Source organism: Magallana gigas, chromosome 1, assembly GCF_963853765.1.
Source record: "Magallana gigas chromosome 1, xbMagGiga1.1, whole genome shotgun sequence".
Classification (NCBI taxonomy): domain Eukaryota; kingdom Metazoa; phylum Mollusca; class Bivalvia; order Ostreida; family Ostreidae; genus Magallana; species Magallana gigas.
The window spans coordinates 49,493,447-49,521,445 of NC_088853.1; the positions used below are offsets into that span (position 1 = coordinate 49,493,447).

General features: G+C 33.6%; 3 protein-coding genes across 6 annotated transcripts; all 3 read right to left on the minus strand.

The window, feature by feature from the left end:
• Nucleotides 1-17: 17 nt before the first annotated feature.
• LOC117688334 (platelet endothelial aggregation receptor 1-like) lies at nucleotides 18-27,996 on the minus strand. 4 transcript variants are annotated; one of them, XM_066069530.1, is made up of 10 exons: nucleotides 27,676-27,996; nucleotides 24,738-24,965; nucleotides 4,711-4,962; nucleotides 2,505-2,642; nucleotides 2,168-2,305; nucleotides 1,813-1,953; nucleotides 1,592-1,729; nucleotides 1,141-1,284; nucleotides 924-1,038; nucleotides 18-807 (listed from the first exon to the last, which is right to left on the minus strand). In XM_066069530.1, exons 1-10 carry the CDS (start codon nucleotides 27,734-27,736, stop codon nucleotides 609-611), a joined length of 1,554 nt encoding a protein of 517 aa, XP_065925602.1. In that variant the 5' UTR covers nucleotides 27,737-27,996; the 3' UTR covers nucleotides 18-608. The 4 variants fall into 4 exon arrangements, with proteins under 4 accessions (XP_065925602.1, XP_034322216.2, XP_034322215.2 ...); XM_034466325.2 differs by lacking the exons at nucleotides 24,738-24,965; nucleotides 27,676-27,996 and adding exons at nucleotides 5,109-5,336; nucleotides 8,843-8,971; XM_034466324.2 differs by lacking the exons at nucleotides 24,738-24,965; nucleotides 27,676-27,996 and adding exons at nucleotides 5,109-5,336; nucleotides 5,911-6,080.
• LOC105340720 (multiple epidermal growth factor-like domains protein 10) lies at nucleotides 17,571-24,579 on the minus strand (the record flags this gene model as incomplete). Its single annotated transcript, XM_066069554.1, has 8 exons — nucleotides 17,571-18,036; nucleotides 18,153-18,267; nucleotides 21,825-21,968; nucleotides 22,227-22,364; nucleotides 22,448-22,588; nucleotides 22,804-22,941; nucleotides 23,150-23,287; nucleotides 24,336-24,579. Coding segments are annotated over 8 exons (1,257 nt in total), but the record flags the coding sequence as incomplete, so codon positions are not given.
• On the minus strand, nucleotides 19,777-21,815 carry LOC117684092 (MAP7 domain-containing protein 2). Its single transcript, XM_034454844.2, has 3 exons — nucleotides 20,707-21,815; nucleotides 20,303-20,475; nucleotides 19,777-20,030 (listed from the first exon to the last, which is right to left on the minus strand). The coding sequence occupies exons 2-3, from the start codon at nucleotides 20,421-20,423 to the stop codon at nucleotides 19,786-19,788; spliced, it is 366 nt and encodes a 121-aa protein (XP_034310735.2). The 5' UTR covers nucleotides 20,424-20,475; nucleotides 20,707-21,815; the 3' UTR covers nucleotides 19,777-19,785.
• Nucleotides 27,997-27,999: the final 3 nt, after the last annotated feature.

Sequence of the window (27,999 nt, forward strand, 5' to 3'; positions counted from 1 at the left end):
ACATTAAAACACGAACCCTTAAAAATTAGATTTATTTATAAAACATAACAAACAAAAAATGACTTTAAATGACACTAAAAAAAATATGAAATTGTTTATAAAAAGTAATATAATGACGTGTGTTGAACTGGAGTACGTAGTTTTAGGAGACATTCTCAGTAGTATATTCTCATATTTTAGCGCATATCGCACCACATTTCCGCTTATTCAAATACGAGTGCGTACTATTGTAAATGATAACCACTGTTACAAAGAGATGTGTGGCTCAATATGCCCACATTAATAATTTTTTTTTGCAAAATGGTTCTTTTCACGAGCTCATTTACTGTTTTAGTTGCTGGATTCTTTTTACTTTATCTTTAAAAAGATAAACAAAGTTTGCATTAAAAATAAAACACTGAGGTTGTTTTTATTGTGTTATATGTCAAAACTGTATGGTTTATTTTAGCTTTTGAATTGCATCAGCATACATGTAATTGTAAACACATACATTTTCAAATAATAAAAGAAAATGTTTCAATACGATACACTTACAGAACTAGCCTTTCAACAACATATTTTTAACCAGTTTCCGAATACACATATATTCAGGTTTTCGGATGTAATAATTAAGACAGTTTATCGTACTGGGACTCTTGGATGATTTCTCCAAGCTCATGATAAGCGGTGCTGTTATCATCTACGTTGAGATGGTACGTAGATTTAGAAGACGGCTGTGCCTGTTCTGGATCCTTACCAACTCTATGTAAATGTGAATCGAGATTTTCGTTGTTTGTTTGTTGACTACAAATAGTGTTTCGTAGTTTTCTAGGGAAGAAAAAAGAATCGGCATAAACCTTATTTGGTAAGAAAAAAAATATAAAAGCAGTTTTCTGTTTATCAAACAGTCAATTTATTAGTTAGATAGATGTAAAACTACATACCCGATTATAAAAAACGCATTGAGCAGCCCACTAAAGATTAGAAACGTCACAAAGACATACAGCAGTGTGGAATTTGATTCTTTAGACTCAACATCCAAGGTGGCAGACTCAAATACTACAATTTTGTTTCATATTTTGATTTAAAAACAAATTAAATGATAATGTATTATAAATACATATAATTACATAATCTTTCATTTAAATCAACTGCTGATACCTCGGTCACAGCGTTCACCCTGAAAACCAACGTCGCATCCACGTGGACATTGACCAGTCTCATGATGACACTGTTCCCCATATAAGTATAGGTAGTTTCCGCATGTTAACGAACACCCTTGTCCATAGGTATTGTTACCGCAAGCTAAGAGTATATCAATTTTTTTTTTTTTCAAAGACGTTTATACAGTAAGAGTATTAGGAAAAATGGTCATCTTGGGAAATTGATCTTTCAAATATATGTTCGTACAATTATAGGTATATAGGTATATAGTGACGGATTGTTGGACCTTTTCATGAGTTGAATTAGTTGAAAAAAACTCTGTTTTTCTAGAAGTAGCCTGATATGGCTTTTAGCTTATTATTATTATTATTATTATTATTATTATTATTATTATTATTTTTGGTAAAAATAATATGATATTAGATCTGCACTTATGTAAAACAATTACCTTGTTTACAACCATTCCCTCTATAACCACTATCACATCCGATCAGACAAGTACCATTAATGTAATGGCATTGTCCTTTGTTTAGGCAGAATCCACATGATTGGTTGCAGTGTAGACCAAATTTACCTTCATTGCACTCTGTAAGATTAATATAAGTGAACATTTCATAAAATTAATCAGCAATTAGAGCACTAGTATAAAAGGAAACACAAATGTGTTACTTGTATCGCAGGTGACGCCTTTCCACCCCACTTGGCATCCTCCCTCACACTGCCCTGTAACCCTGTCACATCTGTATGGAACTCTACAGTTGATGTTACACTGTCCCTGGCAGTTGTAGCCATACCGACCTTCGGGACAAGCTATTTAAATGACAAATTGAATCCATGTAAAAGAAAGTTATTCATATTGACAGTTTTAATGACACTTTACGCCATACTATAGGCATGTTGTTTGAATTTCTTAGTTCTAATTTTAAAAAAAATAAATATATAAACCGATTAATAGAAACTTTTACGCAGAGGATTCCACCATTCCATTTTAAAAATATACTTGTAACGTTCACATTTTACCTACCTTTGTCACACTTGACACTATACGAGCCATTATTACATCCGTTTAGACAGCTACCATTCACATTATGACACGGCTCATTATTTTTACAGTTCCCGCAAACCTGGAGACATCCAATGCCGTATATTTTGTCGTTACATTCTGTGATAGAATATGACATGATAAGGATTTTTTTCAGTATTCCCTTGAGGATAATACAATCTTTTATATTATTTAGTCATGCAATATCGATAACTTTGCTAATTCTTAGTTATTAGGTTTGTGATTTTATTTATATTTAAAATGTGCACTTAAGAAAACCGTTTAGTCATTACGTTCATATACATGTATCACCACTTACGTGCAATACAATTTGGACCTGTGTATCCAGCTACACAACCAAGACACGTTCCATCCACGATGTTACAATGACCTTCCTGACAGTTAACTGGACACGGTAAGGAACAGTCCTCTCCGTAATTTCCTAGTGTGGGACATCCTTTTAAATGCATATAAATGAGAGGGATATGTACGCAATTCCAAGAGTGTTTTATATTTTATGAACATTTTTTACACAAGTTGTGGTTCATTTTTAATGTCATAACTAAAACATAATTTCATATGATGACAGCATAATTTCATATCATAATTCATATATATTCATACCATGCCCACTGACGGTCTAATACAGACCACAATATGAAACGTGGATCAAATTAAAAAAATTGTTCTGATGAAGCTATAAAAAACAACTTAAGAAAAAAAATATATATATAAAAAAACGCAATCTTCTGATGAAAAACTTAATAGCGAGCGCAGCTCGCCGGCGCGCAGCGCCGGCGAGCGAAGCGAGCTCTAAGAACCAGTGTGCGCGGGAAAAAGAACGAGCTAAACCTACAGTTCATCAAACAAATTTTTTTGTCAACGTCCCATAATGCTCTCTAATGTTTTCACCCGTGGTGCTATGCCAAAAATGGCCGACTTTTAACTCGTAATTTACGGTGACTTAAAGTTTGAAGACACGTTTTGAGTACCGCATATGCTTTGGCGAGACTCAAAAGATTTGTTACATGCTTCCATACCTCCGTATTGAGTCGAGAAACGTAAACAAAGACGAACAAAGTCATGGATGACGTCACAGTGCACTCGCGCTATATTTCCCGCGATAAATTTAGAGGTGGATCAAACATCTGTAACGAGTGTACTGGCTTTTTCAGTATAAGACTGCGATACCTGCCTCATTTACATATAATTTGTTTTTAATTTTTTTTTAATATAGAGATTTTATGTATATATACTAGCAAGAGCCATACTTTACTGTCATATCTATCCATTTTTAAGCTAATTGTGCATGCAGGCAGGTAAGTATATGAGTAGGGAGGAAATAAACAATAGGATATTTTGAACTAAATAAAAAGGAATAAAATGAAAAAATAAACATTTAAAAAAATTATGTAGATATTGCATATAGTCAGACCATCAAATTTAAAAGTGGGAAATTACACACCTACAAACAGGAACCGGGCTCTCTCTCTCCTCTCTCTCTCTCTCTCTCTCTCTCTCTCTCTCTCTGGGTAGGGGGTTGCGCTGTATGTATCATAACCATTAAAATTAGTACATTTGGCATACTTATTGTAGAGCAATACTCTCTCAAAAATTCTTTGACCTTCGTTGATACCTAAATAAAACTATAAGTTGACAATGATGCAAGGTATGTGTAATTCTTGCTGCGCTCACCAGAACGGTAGCACCGTAAAACATATTAATATGTGGTATTGATATATACAATTGATAGCTAAGTTTTGTTGAGTAATGATCTTCTCCCGATTATTATTCAGCCCCGATTCTACAAATAATTTAGCGCCTGTTTCGGACCAACAGTTTCCTGTTAAATGAATATGGCTCCCCATTGAACACTCTCGCAAAAAGCAGAAAGATAAAAACATTTAATGACAATGTAGATATACATGTAATGCTGACACACTTTTAACGGATATGCAACATCTACTTATCACTCGGTACACTCTTAATCTATTACAATTGAGTGGCGTCATCATGGTCTGCACATTGATCCAATAGAATCTTTTGGCGTCAATAAATTTTGATCCACAATTCAATGTAAATTGCATATGGCTTTCATCTTTCATTTTCGCGAGAATCAAAGTTTAATTTTTGGGTGACCAGAAAAAAAAATATTTCAAGAATTTCATACTTTTAAAGGGTAAATACATCGATTTTTTTCTCGTAGTTAATTTTCAGAAGATTTTTTAGTGAGCCATAGAACAATGAACTGACATGAACTCTGACGTCATAATCAAGTAAAATATGTGGAAAAAAGTGGAAAAAACTGTAATAACGGAATACATAAATTTAATAACCGAAATCTGCCGAATTTACAAAATCCTCTAAATCTAGAAATCAAACAGATGCAATCGTTTCATGCAAACCAAGTGTATAACATTCTAAAGTGTTGTTTTGTTATAATTTCAGGCATGTCAAGAAACATTTTAGTGTTTATGGACACATTTATTATTAAAACATCCTTGTGATTTGATTGAAAAACATACCATAAACCTCTACTTCACACAGCTCGTTGTATGCATACAAATCAAGATCATTAGGATCCGGAGGGTTGGTCCTGTTGTTGTAGTAGATGACGTATCTACCGTGTGTGATACACGTTACGTTTGTAGGGTTGGGTATTGTGGCTCTGGTGTAGTTTGTGTCCTTAAAACATAGTACTCCGTCCTCTTTATTGGTTGAGTTTGATATGTAGACAGAGTATCCCAGGAATCTTCTAGTATAACCATTATTCGCATCTGAAATTTAAAAAATGCAAATATTGGGGGTTCTTTATGTGTAAACATCTATGACTTGTTTTCATGCGTATAACCTACTACAAGTTGTTTAAATCTATCACTGGAAAAAAAGTAACTTTGTGTGGAACCGTTGAAATCTGCATTACCCCATACTGTATTTTCCGTCCTGTACTGTATAAAGATGTGGTGTATGCTGAGTATTTCACCCAGGTCTACCCGCCATTCTGCTGTTGTTTGTTTGTTTGCTGATTCTGTACACTGTAATCCATAAACAGACAGGTCTGACTTTTGTCCGTCAACAGCACGCTCTGCTCCCCAGGGTCTATCGGGGTAAGGATGCTGCTGCCACGCTGTTTTGTTTAAGGCTAAATTTTCTACGAATTTCAAATAATAGATTTTTGGAAAGGTTATTAACTCATGAATAAGTTTAGCACAAGTGTAGGTTTAAACAACATTATCTTTTAATTTTAGAATCGTTTTTAATGTCTGACTCGAGTAGAAGTAGGGTATACATGCACATTGTAGAAGATATTGCTTCTTTGTTGTATTTAAAGGATTATGCAACAGTTTTTTTTTATAAAGGGCATAGACTGATTTATCATTTCTTATTGTATCTCAGTTATCTACGTACACTCTAGGTGTCAAGGTTGTTTTTCTAAACCTTCCTTTATTTGTACAAAGAAAAGGGAACTTAACATTGACGTTCATATATTGAATATCACTGTTACATAGGGGACGGGGGAGAAAGGGTGGCGATATAGTTCTTATGAGAGATAAGCGTTAGATGTTAAGGGAGGGATCTTACTGTTAATTTGAGCATTAAAACAAATTTACATTACAATGTGAAATTTAAATACATTGTCATTTGTACGATATACATGCATAGAAGTGAATATTATCTGTTGACATAAGAAAGTAATAAATAATTCAATGATTAGATTATCTTACTGTACGCTCCCCCTAAATTAATCATCACAATGAATAAACAGAAAAGTAAAGCCGCCTCCATCACAATGTAAGGATTTCATGTAATGATTATCCAGGAAGTGAAAACAGTCATTAAGACTTTTTACGTATACTGAGCATTTACACCAGTCAAGGACATTTAAAGCATAGAAATGTTTTACACTACAAAGTGCAGTTTTAATACATGATCATTTGTAAAATATATTCATTCATGTAAATATTATATGTTCATTTCCGGAAGTAATGAATAATTCAGTGAATACAATATCCTAACATATGCTCCCCAAAATTGATCATCACAGTGAATAAAAAAAAAAATAGAACTGACTCCATCACAATGTGTATGTACCTCATGTAGTCATTATCCAGGAAGTGAAAACGGGCGTTAGAAACATGCTAGGATGATTAAAACCTGTTTATTAATATTAAATCTTTATATTTTTCGCGGATATTTAAATAAATTACAAGATATTATTTAGAATCTTTCTGACAATAAAATAAGTGGTTGCTGTTTTTGAAGGCAGTGTGCTGAGGACATGATAGACATATTCAAAAAGACACTACTGGAATCGAAAAACACCTTTATTCCAAAGAGCAAACGAGGTAATAGAACGTGAAAGATACCGCTAACAAATGATACCATAAAATGTATTAGAAGGAAACATTGTCATTGGGCCCGTTATATGGAAACTAGAGACAGTAAACACTACAGAGATTACAATAAAGAGAGGAACAAAATGAAAACAGTACCGAGAAAAGAACGAAAAATAGGGGAAAGAGAAATTGCTGAAACTTCCAATTCTATTTACAAAAACTTGAAATATGTGAACCCAAAACGCAAATCTGTATCTGGCATATCAGAGCTACACTCCGAAGTCGACGGAGTTCCTTTTGTTGCTACAACAGACTCTGAGAAAGCAGAGGTACTTGCAGATTTCTTCACCAGTGTATTCACGTAGAAACAGAAAACCCAGTTGATTCTCGAAAGAGTCACTGTACTGAAACATCATCTGATGCGCCGGACACCAAATAAGACCAAAAGAAATTTTGAAGAACTTAACACGACCTAATCACCTGGCCAGGTGGCCCAGACCAAGTACATCCGAAAGTGTTGTTCGAATTGGCAGATGTTAAGGATGCCCCCCTTTGCCTGATTATCAACGAAAGTTTTAAGAGCGGAATTGTGCCACATAATGTAGAATTGGTCATATATCAGCATTATTCAAAAAAGGAGATCCAATTACCGACCAGTTAGTCTCACCAGTGTACTATGTAAGGTTATGGAGAAACTAATCCGGAAGAAGATAGTAGAACACATGAACACTCAAACTATTTTCAGCGACAAACAGTTTGGATATATTGGCGGCAGATCCACCTCACTAAAACTTTTAAAGGTTCTTGACAGATGGACACAAATCCTACTTAAAAGAGAGAATGTTCATTTCATCTACATGGACTTTATAAAAGCATTTGATGAAGTCCCTCACATCAAGTATAGGTTTAATGAAATGGCTTCCTGAGTGAAAGTAAACAGCGTATATATATTCATGGAAAATACTCGAAATGGCACAGGGTCACAAGGGGGATTCCGCAGGGCTCCGTCCTAGGTCGTATCTTGTTTGTCATTTTTATCAATGATTTACCTGAATGTGTAAATTCAGAAGTGTTTTTCTTTGCTGACGAAACCAAACTGTTTAGTGACATTAAAACTGAAAACGACGTTGTAACCTTACAACATGACTAGAACAACCTCCTTGACTAGAGTGTTGAATGGGTTCCACCCAAACAAATGCAATGTGCTGCAGGTTCAAAACAAATTGAAAGAAAAAAACCCAACTGCAGATACATCATGAAGAAGTGTGATGGAACAACAGCAACTATAGAGTCAGTGGAATCAGAAAAAAAAATATTGGAGTCGACGTCGATAGTTATGTTTGGATAAGCATATTCAAACACAGATTAACAAGGCAAATCAAATAGTTAGCATTATCCGACGAGCATTCTGCTCATTAGATTATATATTATTCTGTTTATTATTCAAGGCATTCGTGCTACCTCATCTAGAATATGTGAACAATGTATGGGACCCCTATAAATGTAAAGACACTGCATCTATTGAGAATGTACAAAGAAGAGCCACAAAAATACTTACTTCTATGAACATCTCATAGAATCGAACTGATTTTGAAAAAAAAAATGTTAAAAAAAAAATATTAAGACACAGATGTCAGATCATTTTGTACATGAATTTATATATACTGTATGTTAATGTCAATACTAAATTCATTACCATTTTTCCTTAAGAAATTTATATATAAATATATATATAGTTTGTATTTCTCGCGAATATAATAATTTAATATTACTACTTGTCCCATTATAACTAAAATTCTAGTATGTACTTTCAATTGTGTATTTTACACATTTATTCAAGATGTCATTGTTTGAAGACGCGTGCTTTAATGATATTTAATAAAATGTGTCTGTTTCTTGAATAAGATCGAGAAAAATGCATTGATAAAAGTTGATAACCGTTTTTTTTACATATTGAAATTAATAAGATTGAGTCAGAGTATTGCATTAAAAAGGTATTTCTAGCTGCTACTTTTCCGTTTAGACGTGATTAAAAATACTCGGAAGTAGTTGGCAATTAATGAACAGTTGTGGTTAAAAAAGGCCGCCGTAAACCTTGCTTCGTAAAATATTTTATTTTGTTTTATAACAAAGTGCCATTTTGTAGCACTAAACAACCAATAGTAGATATCTGTGTATGTGTTGAAGCAATTATGTAAAAACCGTAATTCAGTGATTACAAATACGCACAACCGTATTATAATACACACCGCTACGAGCTGTATGAATAAAATATTTTCAATTAAATGTGAACAAAAAACTGAATGAAATTATAAATTACCATATGTTGCTCCAAAACTAGTCAGTGTAGAAAACAAGAAACATAATAAATTCCACTCCATTTGACTGACTGCGTTGGATATATTTACTAATCGGTACAGGAAGTATTATTGAAATTTACGGAGCTGCCATTTTCATTTATGTGGTATATTTTTAATGACAATGACATTTAAATGTCTTTTGTTCAGTAACTTTATATGTCCGTGTTTTGACTTTAAAGATCGTGGTAAGATTAAATATGAACAAAAGGACTTAATACAAAATGAGAAAAAAGTCAAAAATGAAAATGACAGATGGTATAACATTTCTTACTTAATGCGTTTATTATGTTGATAAGGAATGGCCAAGCTTGTATCATTTTTTTTTTAAAGGTGCTTTGTCATATTTCCATGAATGTAGTTAAGAACCTAATGATTACTGTAATGGTTATACAAATCGTGCTTTCCAACAGATTGTAAAATTACTGATCAAGTGTAACAACTTCATCGGATTTTAATATCAATCGTGAATTTAATTGTTGCTAGAAAATGTTAAGTGGAATTTTTGCAGTTGATTTACATTATGCTGTTGGATTGATAAAATTGTGTAAATAAATACAAAAAATCATCTTTTTCAGAGCACATAAATTTAAACGATTAATGAAAAATTGTTTAATATGGACTCCTAAATTATACAAAATTTACAGTACTTGTAAATTGTTGCATAGTTTTCGGACAAATTAGCATTGTTAAGTCAATATGTAGTCGCTTAACGAATAAAAGTTTAATTGTTTCTTAATTATTTTTTCGTGGTGTTTTCCCTTTTGGATGTCAGACATATGTACAGTTGTTTAATTGCGTGTTATCTGCATTTGAAAAAAAAAACAGACGCATTTTCGTCATACCCCATACTGTTATTTTCTTGAAAAAAATATGTGTGTCTGAAACATGCTTTGTAAAGACATATATTATTGAATTCGTTGAGAAACTCGGATACATATATTACATTAGAGTGTCGTTTTCCTAAATCATTATGTACTTGCCTTTTTGTCACAAAATATTTTTAAGAGCTAGTTTCCGGTAGACAGTAACCATGATATACTATCATTTTGGGTAAGTATTCTTTTCCGCTCTACAATTCTTTTTTTTTTTTTTAATATTTCAATATGTAATATATATTCAGTTCTACATGTATTATGACACAACGTCTGCAAAACATCCAAGTTTATAAATTAGTCTGGAACACATGTGTGACATTGTTGTTTTCATATATCTTTGCACTTTCTACTGATATACCTTTATCTTGCAACATAAACAATGTTATACTATTGGAAATGTATCTTTATAGCGAGCGCAGCTCGCCGGTGTAATGAAGAATAATGACCCCCGTAGAATAATGACCGGGGGTCATTTTTCTACGTAGAAAAATGACCCCCCGGTCATTATTCTACGAAGAAAAATGACCCCCGGTCATTATTCTACGTAGAAAAATGACCCCTTTGCCTGAAGAATAAGTGTCATTTTCATAAAAATGAGCACACTCCACATGAAGAAAAGTGACCCCTGTAGAATAATGACCCCCTTGTAGATTAAAGTTTTTCAGTATATTTTTTTTATTATTTGTGATAAGTCTTTACACTATTGTAATATTCACTGCTGCAGTTTACAGAAAGTTACAGAAATTATAATTCATATTCAAATAAACTTAAAGTGAAAGAAGGGGTATATCTTAGAAAATAAAAATCCTTCCGTTATAACAAGATATTGACGTATTGCATCGGGGTATGGTTGTCATCTTAACAATTACATTTACATATATCTATGGTGTTCCGATATGGCCACTTCGACCTTAGGGCGAAGATGCGAAGTTGCAAAGGCGATAGTGCAAAGGCGAAGGAGCAAAAGTGCGAAGATGCGACGACGAAGTGCGAAGATGTGATGCCTAAAGTGCGAAGATGCGAAGGCGAATGAGCGATACTACTATCGCTCCTTCCCGACTTTGAACTCTGGACTTCGCATCTTCTCACTTTCGCATTCGCCTTTTTTGATTGCATTCAGCAAGTCTCGGTCGATTACATAAAATTTGATACAGGCACGCACTCGACAAGGTTTTCCGATTAATCCATTCTATTATTGGTACGCATGCGCTAGGCCATCGCGCTTACTATGAGTGTTTATCAATATTTTAATGTGTACATGTAACATATATGTTTATCAATGCTGGCTATGCCTAATCATTATCTACTCCACACAAAATTTAATGTCCGCCATAATGTGTACATATGGACTTCCAGACTCATGTCACTTACCAGCTGTCTGTTTACCGTGGACCAAACACAGTAACATTCTAATTTCATTATGCGACACTCCTTGCTCACGCATGGATCTAGAGGGTGGGGGGGGGGGGCGGAAAATTCAATATTAATAATTTCACGCAGTAAAAAGGGGAGAGGGAGTCCGGACCCCATCCCGCCGGAAAATTTTATTTTATTAATTTTATATTATGGAGAGCTCCGCAATTATAAAACATAGGTAATCACAGATTACAAAGCTCACCAAGACGAGGCATCACCTTTATGAGACCACCTTTATCATATTGTATGATAACCATCCTTTATGATCTTGGATATTCATGGATTCTGTTTTGAAAAAAATATCGTATATCATCTGTTAAAAAATTGTATGATAATCATATGTTCATATGTTAATCAATACAATAATATAAAATTAAAATTGCATCCTATCATACTTACAATATATATCATATAATACCATAAAATACCGTAAAAAATTGTGAAATATGATATTGTAACGTATGATATGACATTGTATTGTGTTATACATTATTGAATTTGATCAAACAATACAATATCATGAAAAATTATACAATATTATATCATATGAAACAATATCATACTGCAATAATACATCATAACATTGAAACATATGATATTATATTGTATAATTAAGCATTGAATCATTATTTTTTGAAAGATGTGGTCTCATAACTGCAACGGTGTGTGCATTCAAATTATAACGCGCGGTAGCGCGTTATGAAAATTTGTTTGCATTCATCGTTACAGTTATGAGACCACATCTCTGGAAAATGATGATTCAATGCTTATATTAACGTTTTTTAAACATGTATTTCCTTCCCGCAAATATGATTTTTTAAAAAGGCTCTGTCTTATTCAACGAGTAATGCGAAATTAACGGAATGGCCACTCGAACAGCCAAAATATGCTGACAAAAATAGTGCACAGCGTTTTAAATTCTAATAACACAATTTTATGTTTCTTTCTGTAATTTAATTGAATTTACTTTTGGTATACTAAGAAATTAATCAATTAAATTCATTTAACTGTCAAAATATATTTACTTCAATGAAATATTTATCAGCGTAAGTATAATATCAGGTCGTTATCCGGTTTGAAGTCGCGAGAAGGGTCAGTTCTTGTTCTTTGAGAAATACTGAAGGAATACTGAATGTATTCATACGCACCAGATTTGGTGATTATGTCTTCTGTGTTGTGCGTAAATATCATTCAAATCAACCAATGCAATTTAATAGAGGGAAAGTAAGTGAATGTAAATATTATAGTATGATATTGTATTGTATGATATTGTATCATATTTGATACATAAAATGATATTGTATTATATAATACAATGTGATTTGATATAACATTGTATCTTATCAAATGATACAACATCATGTGATAAAGTAAGATATTATATAATACAATCATACTATACACATTGTATCATATGATACAATAATATATATTAAAATATCATAAAATACAATTGTATATGATATGATAATATATTACATAAACCAATATCACATTATACAATATCGTATGATACGATATTTTATAATATTACAATATCATATATACAATTTCATGTTATATAACTCTATATTACACAAACAAATATCATATTACACAATACTGTATGATACAATATTATAGAATATACAATATTATATCATAGGATGCATTATTATATATTGCAATATCATATGTAATAGTATCATGTGATTAAATAATTAATGAATAATACAATATGACATTATACAATATTGTATCATAATATACAATACTATACATAGCAATATCATGATACAATATCATATCATAAAATACCTTTAAAAATGATACAATATTATATCGTATCAAATAACACATGGTATTATATTGTATCCTATTAAACAATAGTGTTTCACATCATACAATACTATATCATAGGAATCATGTTACATCATTTAACAACAACCACATTTATCTATCAAGCAGGTTTGAGTGAGGTAGGAAATCCTTGATAATGGAGATCAGGCTCTGCATCCGAAGCAACCTCTGCGTTTCATTATAATATAGTAATATCAACTATGCAAGCTATCATCTATAAAACATGTGACCTGTTCCAAAAAACTAAACCTCATCAAGAATCATAAAACTATGGCTCAAACTTAGCATTCAAGTCTGTCAGGTGCATCAGTATCATAAGACGTACCATCCATAGAAGTCTGGTGAAGTTAGGACAAGTAATAACTAAGATATCATCATCAGAGGGCACCTGTTTCAAAAATTTTAACCAGCTCTAAAAATCTTAACCTCCTCCAGCATCCGAAACCTGTGGCTCAGATTAAGCATTTAAGCCTCTTAGGTGCATCAGTATCATAAGACGCACCATCCATACAAGTTTAATAAAGTTAGGACCAGTAGTAAATAAGATATTATCATTAGAGGGCACCTGCAACAAAAACTTTAACCAGCTGCAAAAACCTTAACATTCTCCAGTATCCGAAACCTATAGCTCAGATTCAGCACTCAAGCATGTCTGATGCATCAGTATTATAAGACACACCATCCATACAAGTTTGGTGAAGTACGGACCAGCAGTAACTTAGATATTGCTATTAAAGGCACCTGCAACAAAAACTTTAACCTGCTTCAAAAACCTTAACATCCTCCAGCATATGAAAGTTAGGAACCAGATTCAGTAGGTCCAGATGCATCATCCATATAAGTTTTGTGGAAAGAGAGGACAAGTAATAGCTTAGATACAGGAGCTGCAACTAAAACTTTAACCAGCTCTGGACGCCGACGCCGGGGGTATATCATATGCTTCCATTGACTTCGTCTCGGTGAGCTAAAAAGGCGAAAGCGCGAAAATTCGAAGACGAGAGTGCGAAGTTGCAAAGGCGAAAATCACTTCTTCGCCTTCGCAACTTAGCACTTTCTTCTTTGCATCTTCGCGCTTTGCCGTCGCATCTTCTATATTCTTCATATTGTTCATCAATTGAGGATTTCCACAATACAAACTGCTGGGTATACAAGTGCATCACCCAGAATTAATGATGAAACCAAAATTATGAAAAGTTTACTCCACTGTTAGGCATTATAACCAAGCTTAAGTTAGTAGGCACTGACAGCAGCCATTACGCCAGTAAAGGTTAACGGCCAATACGGAAAATCGTCAAAGTACTGAGAGTACTCGTACAGAAAATAAATTTTACTTTATCATCGGCATACTTTAGTAAGTTTAGTTAATATCAAGACGATTAATGCATCAATAGTTTGTATGAGCATTGGTAACTTTTTATACAATAAAGATCGTGTGATCAAAATCAAGCGGGATATAAACCCCTAACATGGGCCCTAACCTCTTATCAACGCTTTTGGAAACAATCTTTTCTTATTATAATCGATCAGTGTTTATTATCCTTTAAGATTTACTATAGTCAGGTACTCTTCACAAATTTGCTGTAAAAGAATAAAGTCTTTTCATGATCACAAATACAACATTACAACAAATTTTTCGAGTATTGATGTTCATGTATTACGTAGAAAAAAACAAAACTAACGCAGAATAATTTAAATAAAATCACTTTCCCCAAGAAATGTAAATAAGAAGTATTCATATCTCTACGTTACCTGTCCCCTTAGTCTTTTTTCCATAAAGATATATACATGTATCATTCTACGATTGACAATTCATTCACCAATGAATATTGCTTATATTATTACAACAATTGTTCTTTCATGATTATTGTTCGTTAATTATCACACAATATCCTCATTGTGTATGAATTTTTCTTTATATGCGTCATTTCCCGCCTTATGTCGACGAGAGAAGTGACGTAACTGTAAGCAATCAATTTGTGGCAATGAAAGAGTGTTTTGCGTGTGCTTGCTACGGATATGAGTTCGGTGTTTATAACTTCAAAATCAGTTGAACAGAGTGAAAAATTAAGTAATTCAAAGTCATATCTTGGATACAGGGTAACCAATTTCTATTCATGTTTACGGGGGGGGGGGCATTTTTTTATGGGGGTCATTTTTCTGCATGTTTAACATGAAGAAAAATAACCCCTGGGTCTTTTTTCTTCAGAAAAATCCAATTATTCTTCGGCTAGGGGGGTCATTTTTCTACGTAGAAAAATGACCCCCGGTCATTATTCTACGGGGGTCATTATTCTTCATTACACCGGCGCGAAGCGAGCTCTACCGGCAAGGCGTGTGTGAATAGAAAATTCGGACTATTTGCACATTCATTCAACGGATTTTTTTGGCGTCAGTAAATCGGACAAGTAATGCATTGGTTTAATCGCCCCAGTAGTTCCCTGTAATTATGGTTTCCCATTTCACACTCTCACGAGAACAAGATAAAAGACTATGTACATGTACTGTAAATAACACAACGCCAATTTCCATTACTTTAAAGACTAACGGAGTTATCGTCCTTTCGAGTGACGTCACAATGGATTTCTTACACATTGATCCGACAGAATTTTTCGGAGTCAGTAAATTTCGACCCACAATGCAATTCCTCAATGTCGGCCGATCTCACTATAGACTGGATACCATCTCGCGAGAATCAAAGTAAAACTTTTGAGAAACAGATAAATTGTGTAATTTCCAGAACATCATGCTTTTTAAGTGAACAAAACAGTATTTTTCGCTTAGTTTTTTTCTAGTGTTTTCAAAGAGACAGACTACACTTGACCGACGTGAACTTTGACGCACAATAAGGGGAAACTACTCTAAGTAGTTATTGTAAATCTGCTGAAATATAAATACCAAAATCTTCTCAAAATCTTGCAGAGCTAACGAATAGGGACATTTCTTCAGAGATAGGAAACAGCTTTAACTTGCTCTCATTTGGATGAATGCTCACATTTAGTATTCACTATATTTACGGTAATTTCCAGGAAAGTTTTTTAAATGGGGCGTGGCAACATCATTCAAAAAATCTTCACATGCAAAAAGAAAAATAAAATTCTCAAAATCAGGAAAATTCTAATCGGGGTGGGGAATGGGGAGTGCGTGGTATGACTTTAGCTCTTGAGCTGCTCAAAAGTGTCTTTATTTTCACTACTATTTACGGTAACCGTATTACATGCTCCCGGGAGATCCATTTTCCTTATGTGATCAACAAATTGTTTCTTTACGTTTATTTGATTTTTTTTAAACGGGGGAGGGGGGAATCTGTGATAAGTCAATTTTTTTTGTAAGTTTAAGAAAAATGTCTGCTGCAAGAAAAGAGGAAATGAATTGCAATGTACATTATGTTAAAATCTTTATTATTCAACGACATTTTTATATCTGAGATAAATTCTATACTGGCGTGCGACCAGTATATAAACAATCCTAATTAAAATCAGATCTTTGATCCACTCCAACAAATTCTGATGTCGCTATACTTTGTTCAGCGACTATCGGAATTTCGGAGCGTTACAAAGATCTGATTTTAATCAGATTGGTATAATAAATAAATAAAAAATCTTATGAATTATGAATAATGAAAATTTACTGGAAAAATAGGTATATCTATTTTATTTTGCATTCATATTCATTTACTTTACGTCACTACTTTTATTTTTCTTGATTTATCATAATTCATTTTTGATCACCTGCTGCGCTCGCCCCAACGGTCGCACCGTAAAACATATTAGCAACAATAATAGTAATAGTAAAATAGCATTTTTTCATACAACCATGGCCTTTGGATAGAATTAACCTGTACCTTTTTGGGGCTAAAGAAGGCACACAAAGTCTAGACAATTGGATTTATTTACATAACATGATAAAAATCAATGACATTAAAATGACAATATTATCCCGTAACTGGTGAACAATTCTAAATATATGTCATCGTTAACTTTATAAAATAGGTAATTTTATGAAGTGCGTTTTAATTGAGTGCGTAGTATCACTGCGACTTTCTCAGTCGAATATCATTGTATTCTAGTGCATTTCGCAAAGCATCTTGTCCCCACATTTTAGATAGAAGTACCTGCTTATGTAAATGACAAAGATTAACACATATAAATGTTTGACTTAAAATGCGCAAAATGATGATCTTAAGATATATTAAAGCATTTAGTTTTATTTTCATTAATTCCTGGTTGCAAAAAACATGGGTCTATATTGTTTGAATTTTTTTTTTATAAAAATTACTGAGTGAATCTATTATTTCGAATATATTTATAAATTGTATTTCTGTAAATATTAAAGAACAGAAATACATGTAAACTGATTTTGGGTTGATCCATTGAGGAACACAAAATATACGTAAACTGGAGCAATTTAACAGTGTAGAATCTTAAATATGTTTAATACTCATTGCAAAATATCATTTTTTCCCCAAAAAATCGCAATTTGAAATAACGCACATTTATATGACTTCATTCACTGCTTTAGTTGCGGAAATACTTAATTCAATGCGTTAAATAGAAAAAACAAAGTTAGTTCAAAGAGAAAACAATAGTGAGCCAATCTATTTGTTTGTTAAAAATGTGAAAACTGTATGGTTTCTTTTGAGTTACCAAATTGCATCATCATTTCACCAACACAATTATTGTTATAATCGTAAGCACATACATTTTGGTTTCAGATACTATTGTCAAGTATCGTATTGGAACTCTTTTTAGCTTTCAAACTACATCAGTCTTTCACCAACAAAACAGCTTTTCGAATACACATATTTTCAAGGTTTCTGATGATATTCTTAAGACAGTCTATCGTAATGGGACTCTTGGATGATTTCTCCAAGCTCATGATAAGCGGTGTTGTCATCATCTACGTTGAGATGGTATGTGGATTTAGAAGAAGGCTGGGCCTGTTGTGGATCCTTACCAACTCTATGTAAATGTGAATCGAGATTTTCGTTGTTTGTTTGTTGACTACAAATAGTGTTCCGTAGTTTTCTAGGGAAGAAAAAAGAATCGGCATAAACCTTATTTGGTAAAAAGAAAAATATAAAAGCAGTTTTCTGTTTATCAAACAGTCAATTTATTAGTTAAATAGATGTAAATCTACATACCCGATTAAAAAAAACGCATTGAGTAGCCCACTAAGGATTAGAAACGTCACAAAGACATACAGCAGTGTGGAATTTGATTCTTTAGACTCAACATCCAAGGTGGCAGACTCAAATACTACAATTTTGTTTCATATTTTGATTTTTAAAAAAATTATATGATAATGTATTATATATACATATAATTACATACTAGAGAGGTTAAGCATTTGACCGTGTACGTGTACGCGTACGTGTAGAGTTAGAAGTAAGATTACAAGTACCCGTATCTAACGTTGCGTTCTGTTAAGCAAACTGCACGTGTACGCCTACGTGTAGAGGAAGATGTCACGTCATATTTGATTGGATGAAAAATTGAAATAAACTAATCAAAATCAGTGTTTGATCAATACGATCGTAAATAAAAATGGCTCAATCTATGATGTTACTTGCATCGCTGGAAGGTGATGATGACCTTTTACTGCTTTCATGTATGGATGACGACAAAGAATCATCAATTTATCATAAGTTAGGAATTGATGAACTCAGCGAAGAACAATTCCGTACATTATTCAGATTTAAGAAAGAAGACATATATGCTTTGTGTGATGCTTTAGGCATACCTGTCAAAATTGTTTGCAAGAATAGAACTGTATGCACGGGAATAGAAGGTTTGTGCATCCTTATACGTAGATTAGCATACCCGAATAGATTGCCAAGATCTTTCACACGTGTTTGGAAGATCAACAGCTGAAATATCCTATATCTTAAATACGGTTTTAGACCTTATAGATTCAATCCACGGACATAAATTGGAAAACTTGCATCAGCCGTGGTTGTCCCACGCGAAACTGGACGAGATGGTTGCAGCTGTCAACCAATGTGGGGCACCCCTTGCAAATTGCTGGGGGTTTATCGACGGAACCGTGAGGCCCATATGCAGACCACAATCTCATCAGCAGTTGGTATTCAATGGTCATAAAAGAGTACATGGTCTTAAATTCCAATGCATTACGACACCTGACGGAATGATTGCTCATATGTTTGGTCCAATTGAAGGCCGTCATGATGCAGGTATGCTAAGAGAAAGCGGTGTTGAACAACAAATGCAACATCATATGACAAAAGCAAATGGTGAAGTCTACTCAGTCTACGGTGACCCCGCCTATCCATTATCCCCATACGTAATTCCCCCCTTTCGAGGAGCTGTTATATCAGCGAATCAGATGCGTTTTAACAAAAAGATGTCAGCTCTCAGAGTATGCGTAGAATGGACTTTCGGCAAAATTCTAACTTTGTTTGCTTTTCTTGACTATAAGAAAATCAAAAATTGTATTTACAGCCTGTCGGAAAATATTACAGAGTAGCAACTATTCTAACCAACTGCCACACCATTTTGTATGGTAGTGAAACCGGTTCATTCTTTGATGTCTCCCCGCCATTTCTTCACGTATATTTGGCCTAAAATAACTCATTTGACATCAGTTGAAAAAACTAATTATGTATTCTATTTGTTCCGCTTACCTTTAACTACCTTATGTTGCTGTCTTATTTAATGAAAACAATGGACTATTTCCAACAGAAAAAAAATTGAATTTGTGTTTCAATCTATTAAATTGAAGAAAAAAACAATATCAAAGGGTATTGTTATTTGTGTTTATTCATTGTTTGTTAGTTTCTTCAACAAATCCATGAATGCAATTTTCTCCTGTTTTTCCATTTCCATCCTTTGGAGTCTCTCCTCCCGGTCGAGGTCGAATTGTGCCTTCTGTAATCTAAGTTCTTCTTTTCTCAATTCTAACTCCGTTCTCTTTGTTGCCATCTCCATTTCTGATTTCTCCTTTAAATAATCAACTAAGTAGGTTTGAGAATTTCTCCTTTTTGGAATGTCACTCTCATCATCTGTAAATAAAAAAGAAAAGAAATTAGCAATGCATTAGCCCCCCCCCCCCCCTTGAAAAATATCGAGCGGCGCATGCGATATGCATGTAACGGGAGTCTGTTCATATTCAAAAAGTTTCATTCAGAAACGTTTCTAGAAAATTTTTGAGGTTATGATTAAGGATATCGTACCTTTCATTTTGCCAACAGTTGAGTACAGTGTAATATATAGCAAATACTTATTCTAATATAAACCCAGTACATCTTTTATTAATAAAATAACGTGTTCATACCTTTCTTTGGAGTTAAACACTCCAGGGCTCTTTTTCTTATTTCTTTCCCCAAGTTTTCAGATTTTTCCTTCTTCTCTTTTTCTTCTTTCTTTTCTCTCTCTTCTTCTTTTTTCAGTTCCATTATTTCATCTAGTAAAGTTGTTCTTTCAGTAACATCTTCATCAACGCCAGATCTGAAAAATTAAACGTGATAAAAACAATAAAAAGTGGGTCAAACACGCTTCATGGATCTAAAAAAAAGAAAGAGAAAAAGCAAGGATTTATTTTGCGAATTGTGTATATGTGCATGTGTGATAGAAAGAGATACTATAATCCTGACTGTCTGTCTGTCTGTCTCTCTCTCTCTCTCTCTATCTTTTTCTAAGTTTGGGGGGGGGGGGGGGTAAATCCATCTTTTAAAATACCTTTTAAGATTTTCTCTATTTTCTCGCTTATGTTGTTCAATGAGGAGGTTTGTACGTTCTCATACTCTCCTAGCATCAAGCACAAACATAGGCGTTGACAAAACTGCAGCGACTTCTGCCCATTTGTTTTTATTTTTTATTGGATTTCTCGCAACAACTTCCCTCAGAAGCCTGATGTCATCATCATTCTTAAATCTTATTTGTTTTTTTCCTGTCGAAGTTCATATTCGAATCTCACCTAAAATAATAAAACATGTAATTTTACACTGAAATCAAATTTATAAAAAGGGGGGGGGGGGGGTGTAAGCATCACCTCGGCCCTCCCCCGACAACGCCTTTGTTTTATTGCACATATACAATTACTTGTGAGTTTAGCTTCGGTTTAGCGAAGCAGGTGCTCGTGATTGCTCTTTAAATCTCTGTTAAAGTATAAGAATTTAAGGGAATTCACAAGCGCCTGCACAGCTGAACATGCAGGCACATAAAAAATGGAAATCAATTAAAAATTTGCTGGTTTTGATCCGCTGTCGTCTATCAATTTTTAAACTAACAGTATAGCGGATCATTTTTACATCAAATTTTAACATACGTAGTAGAGTTATATTGGACCGCCGGCAATGTGTTCGTGCCCCCCCCCCCCATCCCGTTCTGTGTTTAAAGATTCATCACAGTTTATTATATATGTGACCTCGAATGTATATTGCTAATTTATGGTGTCAATTTAAATGCTAAAAATACGATAAAAGGTTTTTTAAAGTAAATTTCCTCTACGGATGAACGTCTTTTACCAATGTAATTTTAAAATCATATTTGATCAAAAAATTCTCTGATTTTAATCAAGTTAGAAATACAATCGTATGAAATGAATCCTCCTCTTTTAAAAAAGATATAGTTTTCATACAAAAAAAAATCATTTTGAGTGTGAGAAGCTAGAAGTTCTTACCTCCGTGTACTTTTGAATCTACACGATGTTGACAACTTGTAGAATTACGCGGTATGCAAAATTGATGACGTAACACGCAATAAATAAGGGGATTCCCCTTGTCACACGTACGCGTACACGTACACGGTCAAATGCTTAACCTCTCTAATCTTTCATTTAAATCAACTGCTGATACCTCGGTCACAGCGTTCACCCTGAAAACCAACGTCGCATCCACGTGGACATTGACCAGTCTCATGATGACACTGTTCCCCATATAAGTATAGGCAGTTTCCGCATGTTAACGAACACCCTTGTCCATAGGTATTGTTACCGCAAGCTAAGAGTATATTAAACTTATTTTTTAAAAAGACGTTTTTACAGTAAGAGTATAGGAAAAATGTATATCTTGCGAAAGTAATCTTTCGAGGATGTGTATGAACAGTTCTGAGATATATAGTCACGAATTGTTGGACCTTTTCATGATATAATAGGTTGAAAAAACCTGTTTTTCTAGTAGTAGCCAGATATAGCTTTAATCTTATTATTTTTGTAAAAATGATATGATATTATATTTGCACTTATGTAAGACAAATACCTTGTTTACAATCAGTCCCTCTATAACCACTATCGCATCCGATCAGACAAGTACCATTAATGTAATGACATTGTCCTTTATTAAGGCAGAATCCACACGATTGGTTACAGTGTAGACCAAATTTACCTTCATTGCACTCTGTAAGATTAATACAAGTGAACATTTCATAAAATCAACCAGCAATTAGAGCACTTGCATAAAAGGAAACAAAAATTTGTTACGTGTTTCGCAGGTGACGCCTTTCCATCCCACTTGACATCCTCCCTCACACTGCCCTGTCACCCTGTCACATCTGTATGGAACTCCACAGTTGACGTTACACTGTTCCTGGCAGTTGTAGCCATACCGACCTTCGGGACAAGCTATTTTGATGACAAATTGAATCCATGTAAAAGAAAGTTATTCATATTGACAGTTTTACTGACACTTTACGCCATACTATAGGCATGTTGTTTGAATTTCTTAGTTCTATTTGAAAAAAATAAATATATACACCGATTAATAGAATTTTTCATGCAGAGGATTCCACCATTCCATTTTAAAATACACTTGTAACGTTCACATTTCATTTACCTACCTTTGTCACACTTGACACTATACCAGCCATTATTACATCCGTTTAGACAGCTACCATTCACATTATGACACGGCTCATTATTTTTACAGTTCCCACAAACCTGAAGACATCCAATGCCGTACGTTTTGTCGTAACATTCTGTGTTAAAAAATGACAAGATACGTTTTTTTAATATTCCCTTGAGGATAATACATTCAATATAATGATTTACTCATGCAGTATTGATAATATTTGCTAATTCTTTATTATACATGTATGGTTCGTTATTTTAATCATATTTACAATATGCACTCAAGAAAACCGTTTAGTCTAATTATGGCGTTCATAGACATGTATCACCACTTACGTGCAATACAGTTTGGAACCTGGTATCCAGCAACACAACCAAGACACGTTCCATTCACGATGTTACAATGACCTTCCTGACAGTTAATTGGACATGGTAAGGAACAGTCCTCTCCGTAATATCCTGGTGTGGGACATCCTTTTAATGGATATGCATAAGAGGGATATGAACGCAATTTCAAGAGTGTTTCATATTATATGAACATTTTTTACAAGCTTGTGGTTCATTGTTATTGCCATTTTCAACATAATTTCATATCATAATTCATATATATTCATACATATTCATACCATACCCACTGAGAGTCTAATACTGATCACAATATGAAACGTGGTTCAAACTAACAAATTTGTTCTTTTGAAAATTAAAAAAGAGAACAAATTAAGCAAAGCATCTATATATAAGAAAAACGCAATCGTCTGATGAAAAATTTAATAATATGTGGAAAGGATATAAATATGAAAGCTAAGTGTCGTTAAATAACGGTCGTCTCCCCATTATTTCAGCGTCAGTTAATAAGAACAACAGTTTCCTGTTTTAATCGGACCAACAGTTTTCTGTATAATGAATATGGCTTTCCATTGAACACTCTCGCAAAAAGCAGAAAGATAAAAATATTTAATGACAATGTAGATATACATGTAATGCTGACACACTTATTACAGATAAACAACATCTACTTATCACTCGGTACACTCTTAATCTAATACAATTGAGTAGCGTCATCATGCTCTGCACATTGATCCGATAGAATCTTTTGGCGTCAATAAATTTTGCTCCACAATTCAATGTAAATTGCATATGGCTTTCATCTTTCATTTTTGCGAAAATCAAAGTTTAGTTTTTGGTAACCAGAAAAAAAAAATACTTCAAGAATTTCATACTATTAAAGGGTAAATACATTGATTTTCTTCTCGTAGTTAATTTTCAGAAGATTTTTTAGTGAGCCATAGAAGAATGAACTGACATGAACTCTGACGTCATAATCAAGTAAAATAAGTGAAAAAAGGTGGAAAAAAACCTGTGTAATAACGGTAAATTTAATAACCGAAATCTGCCGAATTTACAAAATCCTCTAAAACTAGAAAACAAACAGATGCAATAGTTTCATGCAAACCAAAAACTTTTAGTCTTTATGAACATATTTATCATTAATACATCCTTGTGATTTGATTGAAAAACATACCATAAACCTCTACTTCACACAGTTCGTTGTATGCATACAACTCATGATCATTAGGATCCGGAGGGTTGGTCCTGTTATTGTAGTAGATGACGTATCTCCCGTGTGTGATACACGTTATGTTTGTAGGGTTGGGTATTGTGGCTCTGGTGTAGTTGGTGTCCTTAAAACATAATACTCCATGGTCTTTATTGGTTGAGTTTGATAAGTAGACAGAGTATCCAAGGAATCTTCTCTTCTGGTATAGTCATTATTCGCATCTGAAATTTAAAAAAAGCAAATATTTGGGGTTATTTATGTGCAAACATCTAGTACTTGTTTTCATGCGTATAACCTACTACAAGTTGTTTAAATCTATCTCTGGAAAAAAGTAACTTTGTGTGGAACCGTTGAAATCTGCATTACCCCATACTGTATTTTCCGTCCTGTACTGTATAAAGATGTGGTGTATACTGAGTATTTCACCCAGGTCTACCCGCCATTCTGCTGTTGTTTGTTTGTTTCCTGATACTGTACACTGTAATCCATTAACAGACAGGTCAGACTTTTGTCCGTCAACAGCACGCTCTGCTCCCCAGGATCTATCGGGGTAAGGATGCTGCTGCCACGCTGTTTTGTTTAAGGCTAAATTTTCTACGAATTTCAAATAATAGAGTTTTGGAAAGGTTATGAACTCACACAGGATGAATGACCATCTTTAAGTCCTCCTTAAAGATAGCTTAAAGGTGTTTAAAGGTAGCTTAAAGACGATCTTTAAGCCACCTTTAAGCTACCTTTAAGCTATATGTATTGCTTAAAGGTGGCTTAAAGAAAGCGTAAAGATGGCTTAAAGGCAGCTTAAAGACTATCTTAAAGCCACCTTTCAGCCACCTTTAAGGACAACTTATAGGTCCTTAATGTTCAAACTTCTTTAAGCCACCTTTAAGCCACCTTTAAGCTACCTTTAAGCCACCTTTAAGCCATTAAAAAAATTTTAATTCAATATTGTGCTTAATTTCCAACAAAATGTATTCACTTAATGAAAGGAAAGGTATTAAAACGGTTTTTGTTCTAGAACGAAAAATGAAAAAAAAACATCCAAAAAAAAAGGGCCGCGGTGAGAATTGAACCCGGGACCCTTAGTTTACTAGCATCACCAAACATCCTCTGCGCCACGGCAACTTACATATTTATAAGTGTTTTTATATCATATATATCAGTGGATATTGAATCACTGTATTGGATGTGTTTACTTGAAAAGATTTTGACAAACCATTCAGTTTGTAACAATCAATTATATCTAATTTATAAATTACATGCATGCATGTATTTAGAATGAAATACGGAACTTGGTCTTCAGTGAACAAAAATATATTATACCTAAATGGAAACCGTTAGGTTCACTATAGTAGGCTTTCTTAGTTAATAAATTTAAACCGAGTAGATATACGTAATTCATCTAATTTATAGCTATAAAAATGTAAGAAAGAAAATGAAATCATTTCTTTTATTAAATGCATTGATACTATTAGGGTATTTGTTCAATTTCCCGCAATTTCCCGGTTTTCATGATCGCGGCGCCGTTCCAATATGTTTAAATATTTACATGTAATTGTATGTACATGATTTTTAAACTATCAATTCTATAACAAACAAAATTACCAATTACCGGTGACGTATTTACTGCATGTGGCAGTTGCAAATAACTTGTAAATACAATTGTATGATGTGCCAGGCCGAGTATATTTGACATATTTACCCTTATACATATATTTAAATAATCAACCCCTATTTATGATCACCGTTACATTAATTAATTAGCCTCAAGATTTTACTCTTACATACATGTATCGTTAATTTGTAGACGTAACATATTTGAAACCCAGAGCTAGGAAATAATACTTTGAAAATGAATTACAAATGTAAATTAACTTTTATTCACTAGACTTATCGTATACTCGTACATACTAAGATTCAACGCCTTTAGAAACCCTGACGTCCACCTGGGCACACGACACACCTGTTGTGTATATCTTGTATATTCTGTGTTAGTTCCAGGGGTTTTCTTAAGTTGGACAAACAATAGACTTTAATTAGATATACACAAACATGCACCTGGGCACACGACACAACTGTTGTGTATATCTTGTATATTCTGTGTTAGTTCCAGGGGTTTTCTTAAGTTGGACAAACAATAGACTCTAATTAGATATACACAAACGAACAAAACTATGTCTAGACAAACAAAGCAGTAATATCCTGCCCGATAGATTTTTTTCACCGATTAATTTATAATAGGAAACAAACATACTTTATTTGTTTTATGCACATATTAAGATACAGAGACTGCGCTCACCCCTACAATAATTTTGAAACCCCCCAAAAATTATAAAGAATTTTATAACGACAATCTGTGTCCATCGGAGCGGTGCTGATGATACCGATCTGTGTTTAATGGAGCGACGATTAAAACCGCCTGGAACCCCCCCCCCCCTTCCTTGGAAATTATATTATCACTCGGATGACCCCCTCCCATCTCTATAAAAGAGCTTTTGCATTTAATATATGTTTTTATTGTTCAGCTTGATCAATATTGACTTAAAGGCCACTTAAAGACAGTGTAAAGGCAGTGTAAAGAGAGCGTAAATGCCACTTAAAGTGCTTAAAGGTGGCTTAAAGGTAGCTTAAAGAAGTTTGGACATTAAGGACCTATAAGCACTTGCTTAAAGGAGACTTAAAGGCGGCTTAAAGGTTGTATAGCCTTTAAGCTCCTTTAAGTCACCTTTAAGCCACCTTTAAGGACTTGCTTAAAGATGGTTTTTCGCCCTGTGTCATGAATAAGTTTAAACATAAGTGTAGGTTTAAACAACATTATCTTTTAATTTTAGAATCGTTTTTAATGTCTGACTCGAGTAGAAGTAGGGTATACATGCAAATTGTAGAAGATATTGCTTCTTTGTTGTATTTAAAGGATTTTGCAACAGTTTTTTTTATAAAGGGCATGCACTGATATATCATTTCTTATTGTATCTCAGTTATCTACGTATACTCTAGGTGTCAAGGTTGTTTTTTTAAAACTTCCTTTATTTGTACAAAGAAAAGGGAACTTAACATTAACGTTCATATATTGAATATCACTTTTACATAGGGGACGGGGGAGAAAGGGTGGCGATATAGTTCTTATGAGAGATAAGCGTTAGATGTTAAGGGAGGGATCTTACTGTTAATTTGAGCATTAAAACAAATTTACATTACAATGTGAAATTTAAATACATTGTCATTTGTACGATATACATGCATAGAAGTGAATATTATCTGTTGACATAAGAAAGTAATAAATAATTCAATGATTAGATTATCTTACCGTACGCTCCCCCTAAATTAATCATCACAATGAATAAACAGAAAAGTAAAGCCGCCTCCATCACAATGTAAGGATTTCATGTAATGATTATCCAGGAAGTGAAAACAGTCATTAAGACTTTTTACGTATACTGAGCATTTACACCAGTCAAGGACATTAAAAGCATAGAAACGTTTTACACTACAAAGTGCAGTTTTAATACATGATCATTTGTAAAATATATTCATTCATGTAAATATTATATGTTCATTTCCGGAAGTAATGAATAATTCAGTGAATACAATATCCTAACATATGCTCCCCTAAATTGATCATCACAGTGAA

Excerpts from the sequence above, each read along its gene's own strand:
- LOC117684092 (XM_034454844.2), bottom strand. The coding sequence starts at position 20,423 with ATGGAACTGAAAAAAGAAGAAGAGAGAGAAAAGAAAGAAGAAAAAGAG. Across the intron at positions 20,031-20,302 it reads GTGTTTAACTCCAAAGAAAG|ATGATGAGAGTGACATTCCA; the intron begins GTATGAACACGT and ends TTTTATTTACAG.
- LOC117688334 (XM_066069530.1), bottom strand. The coding sequence starts at position 27,736 with ATGGAGGCGGCTTTACTTTTCTGTTTATTCATTGTGATGATTAATTTA. Across the intron at positions 1,954-2,167 it reads TAGTGTCAAGTGTGACAAAG|CTTGTCCCGAAGGTCGGTAT; the intron begins GTAGGTAAAATG and ends TCATTTAAATAG. Across the intron at positions 808-923 it reads AATGCGTTTTTTATAATCGG|AAAACTACGAAACACTATTT; the intron begins GTATGTAGTTTT and ends TTTCTTCCCTAG.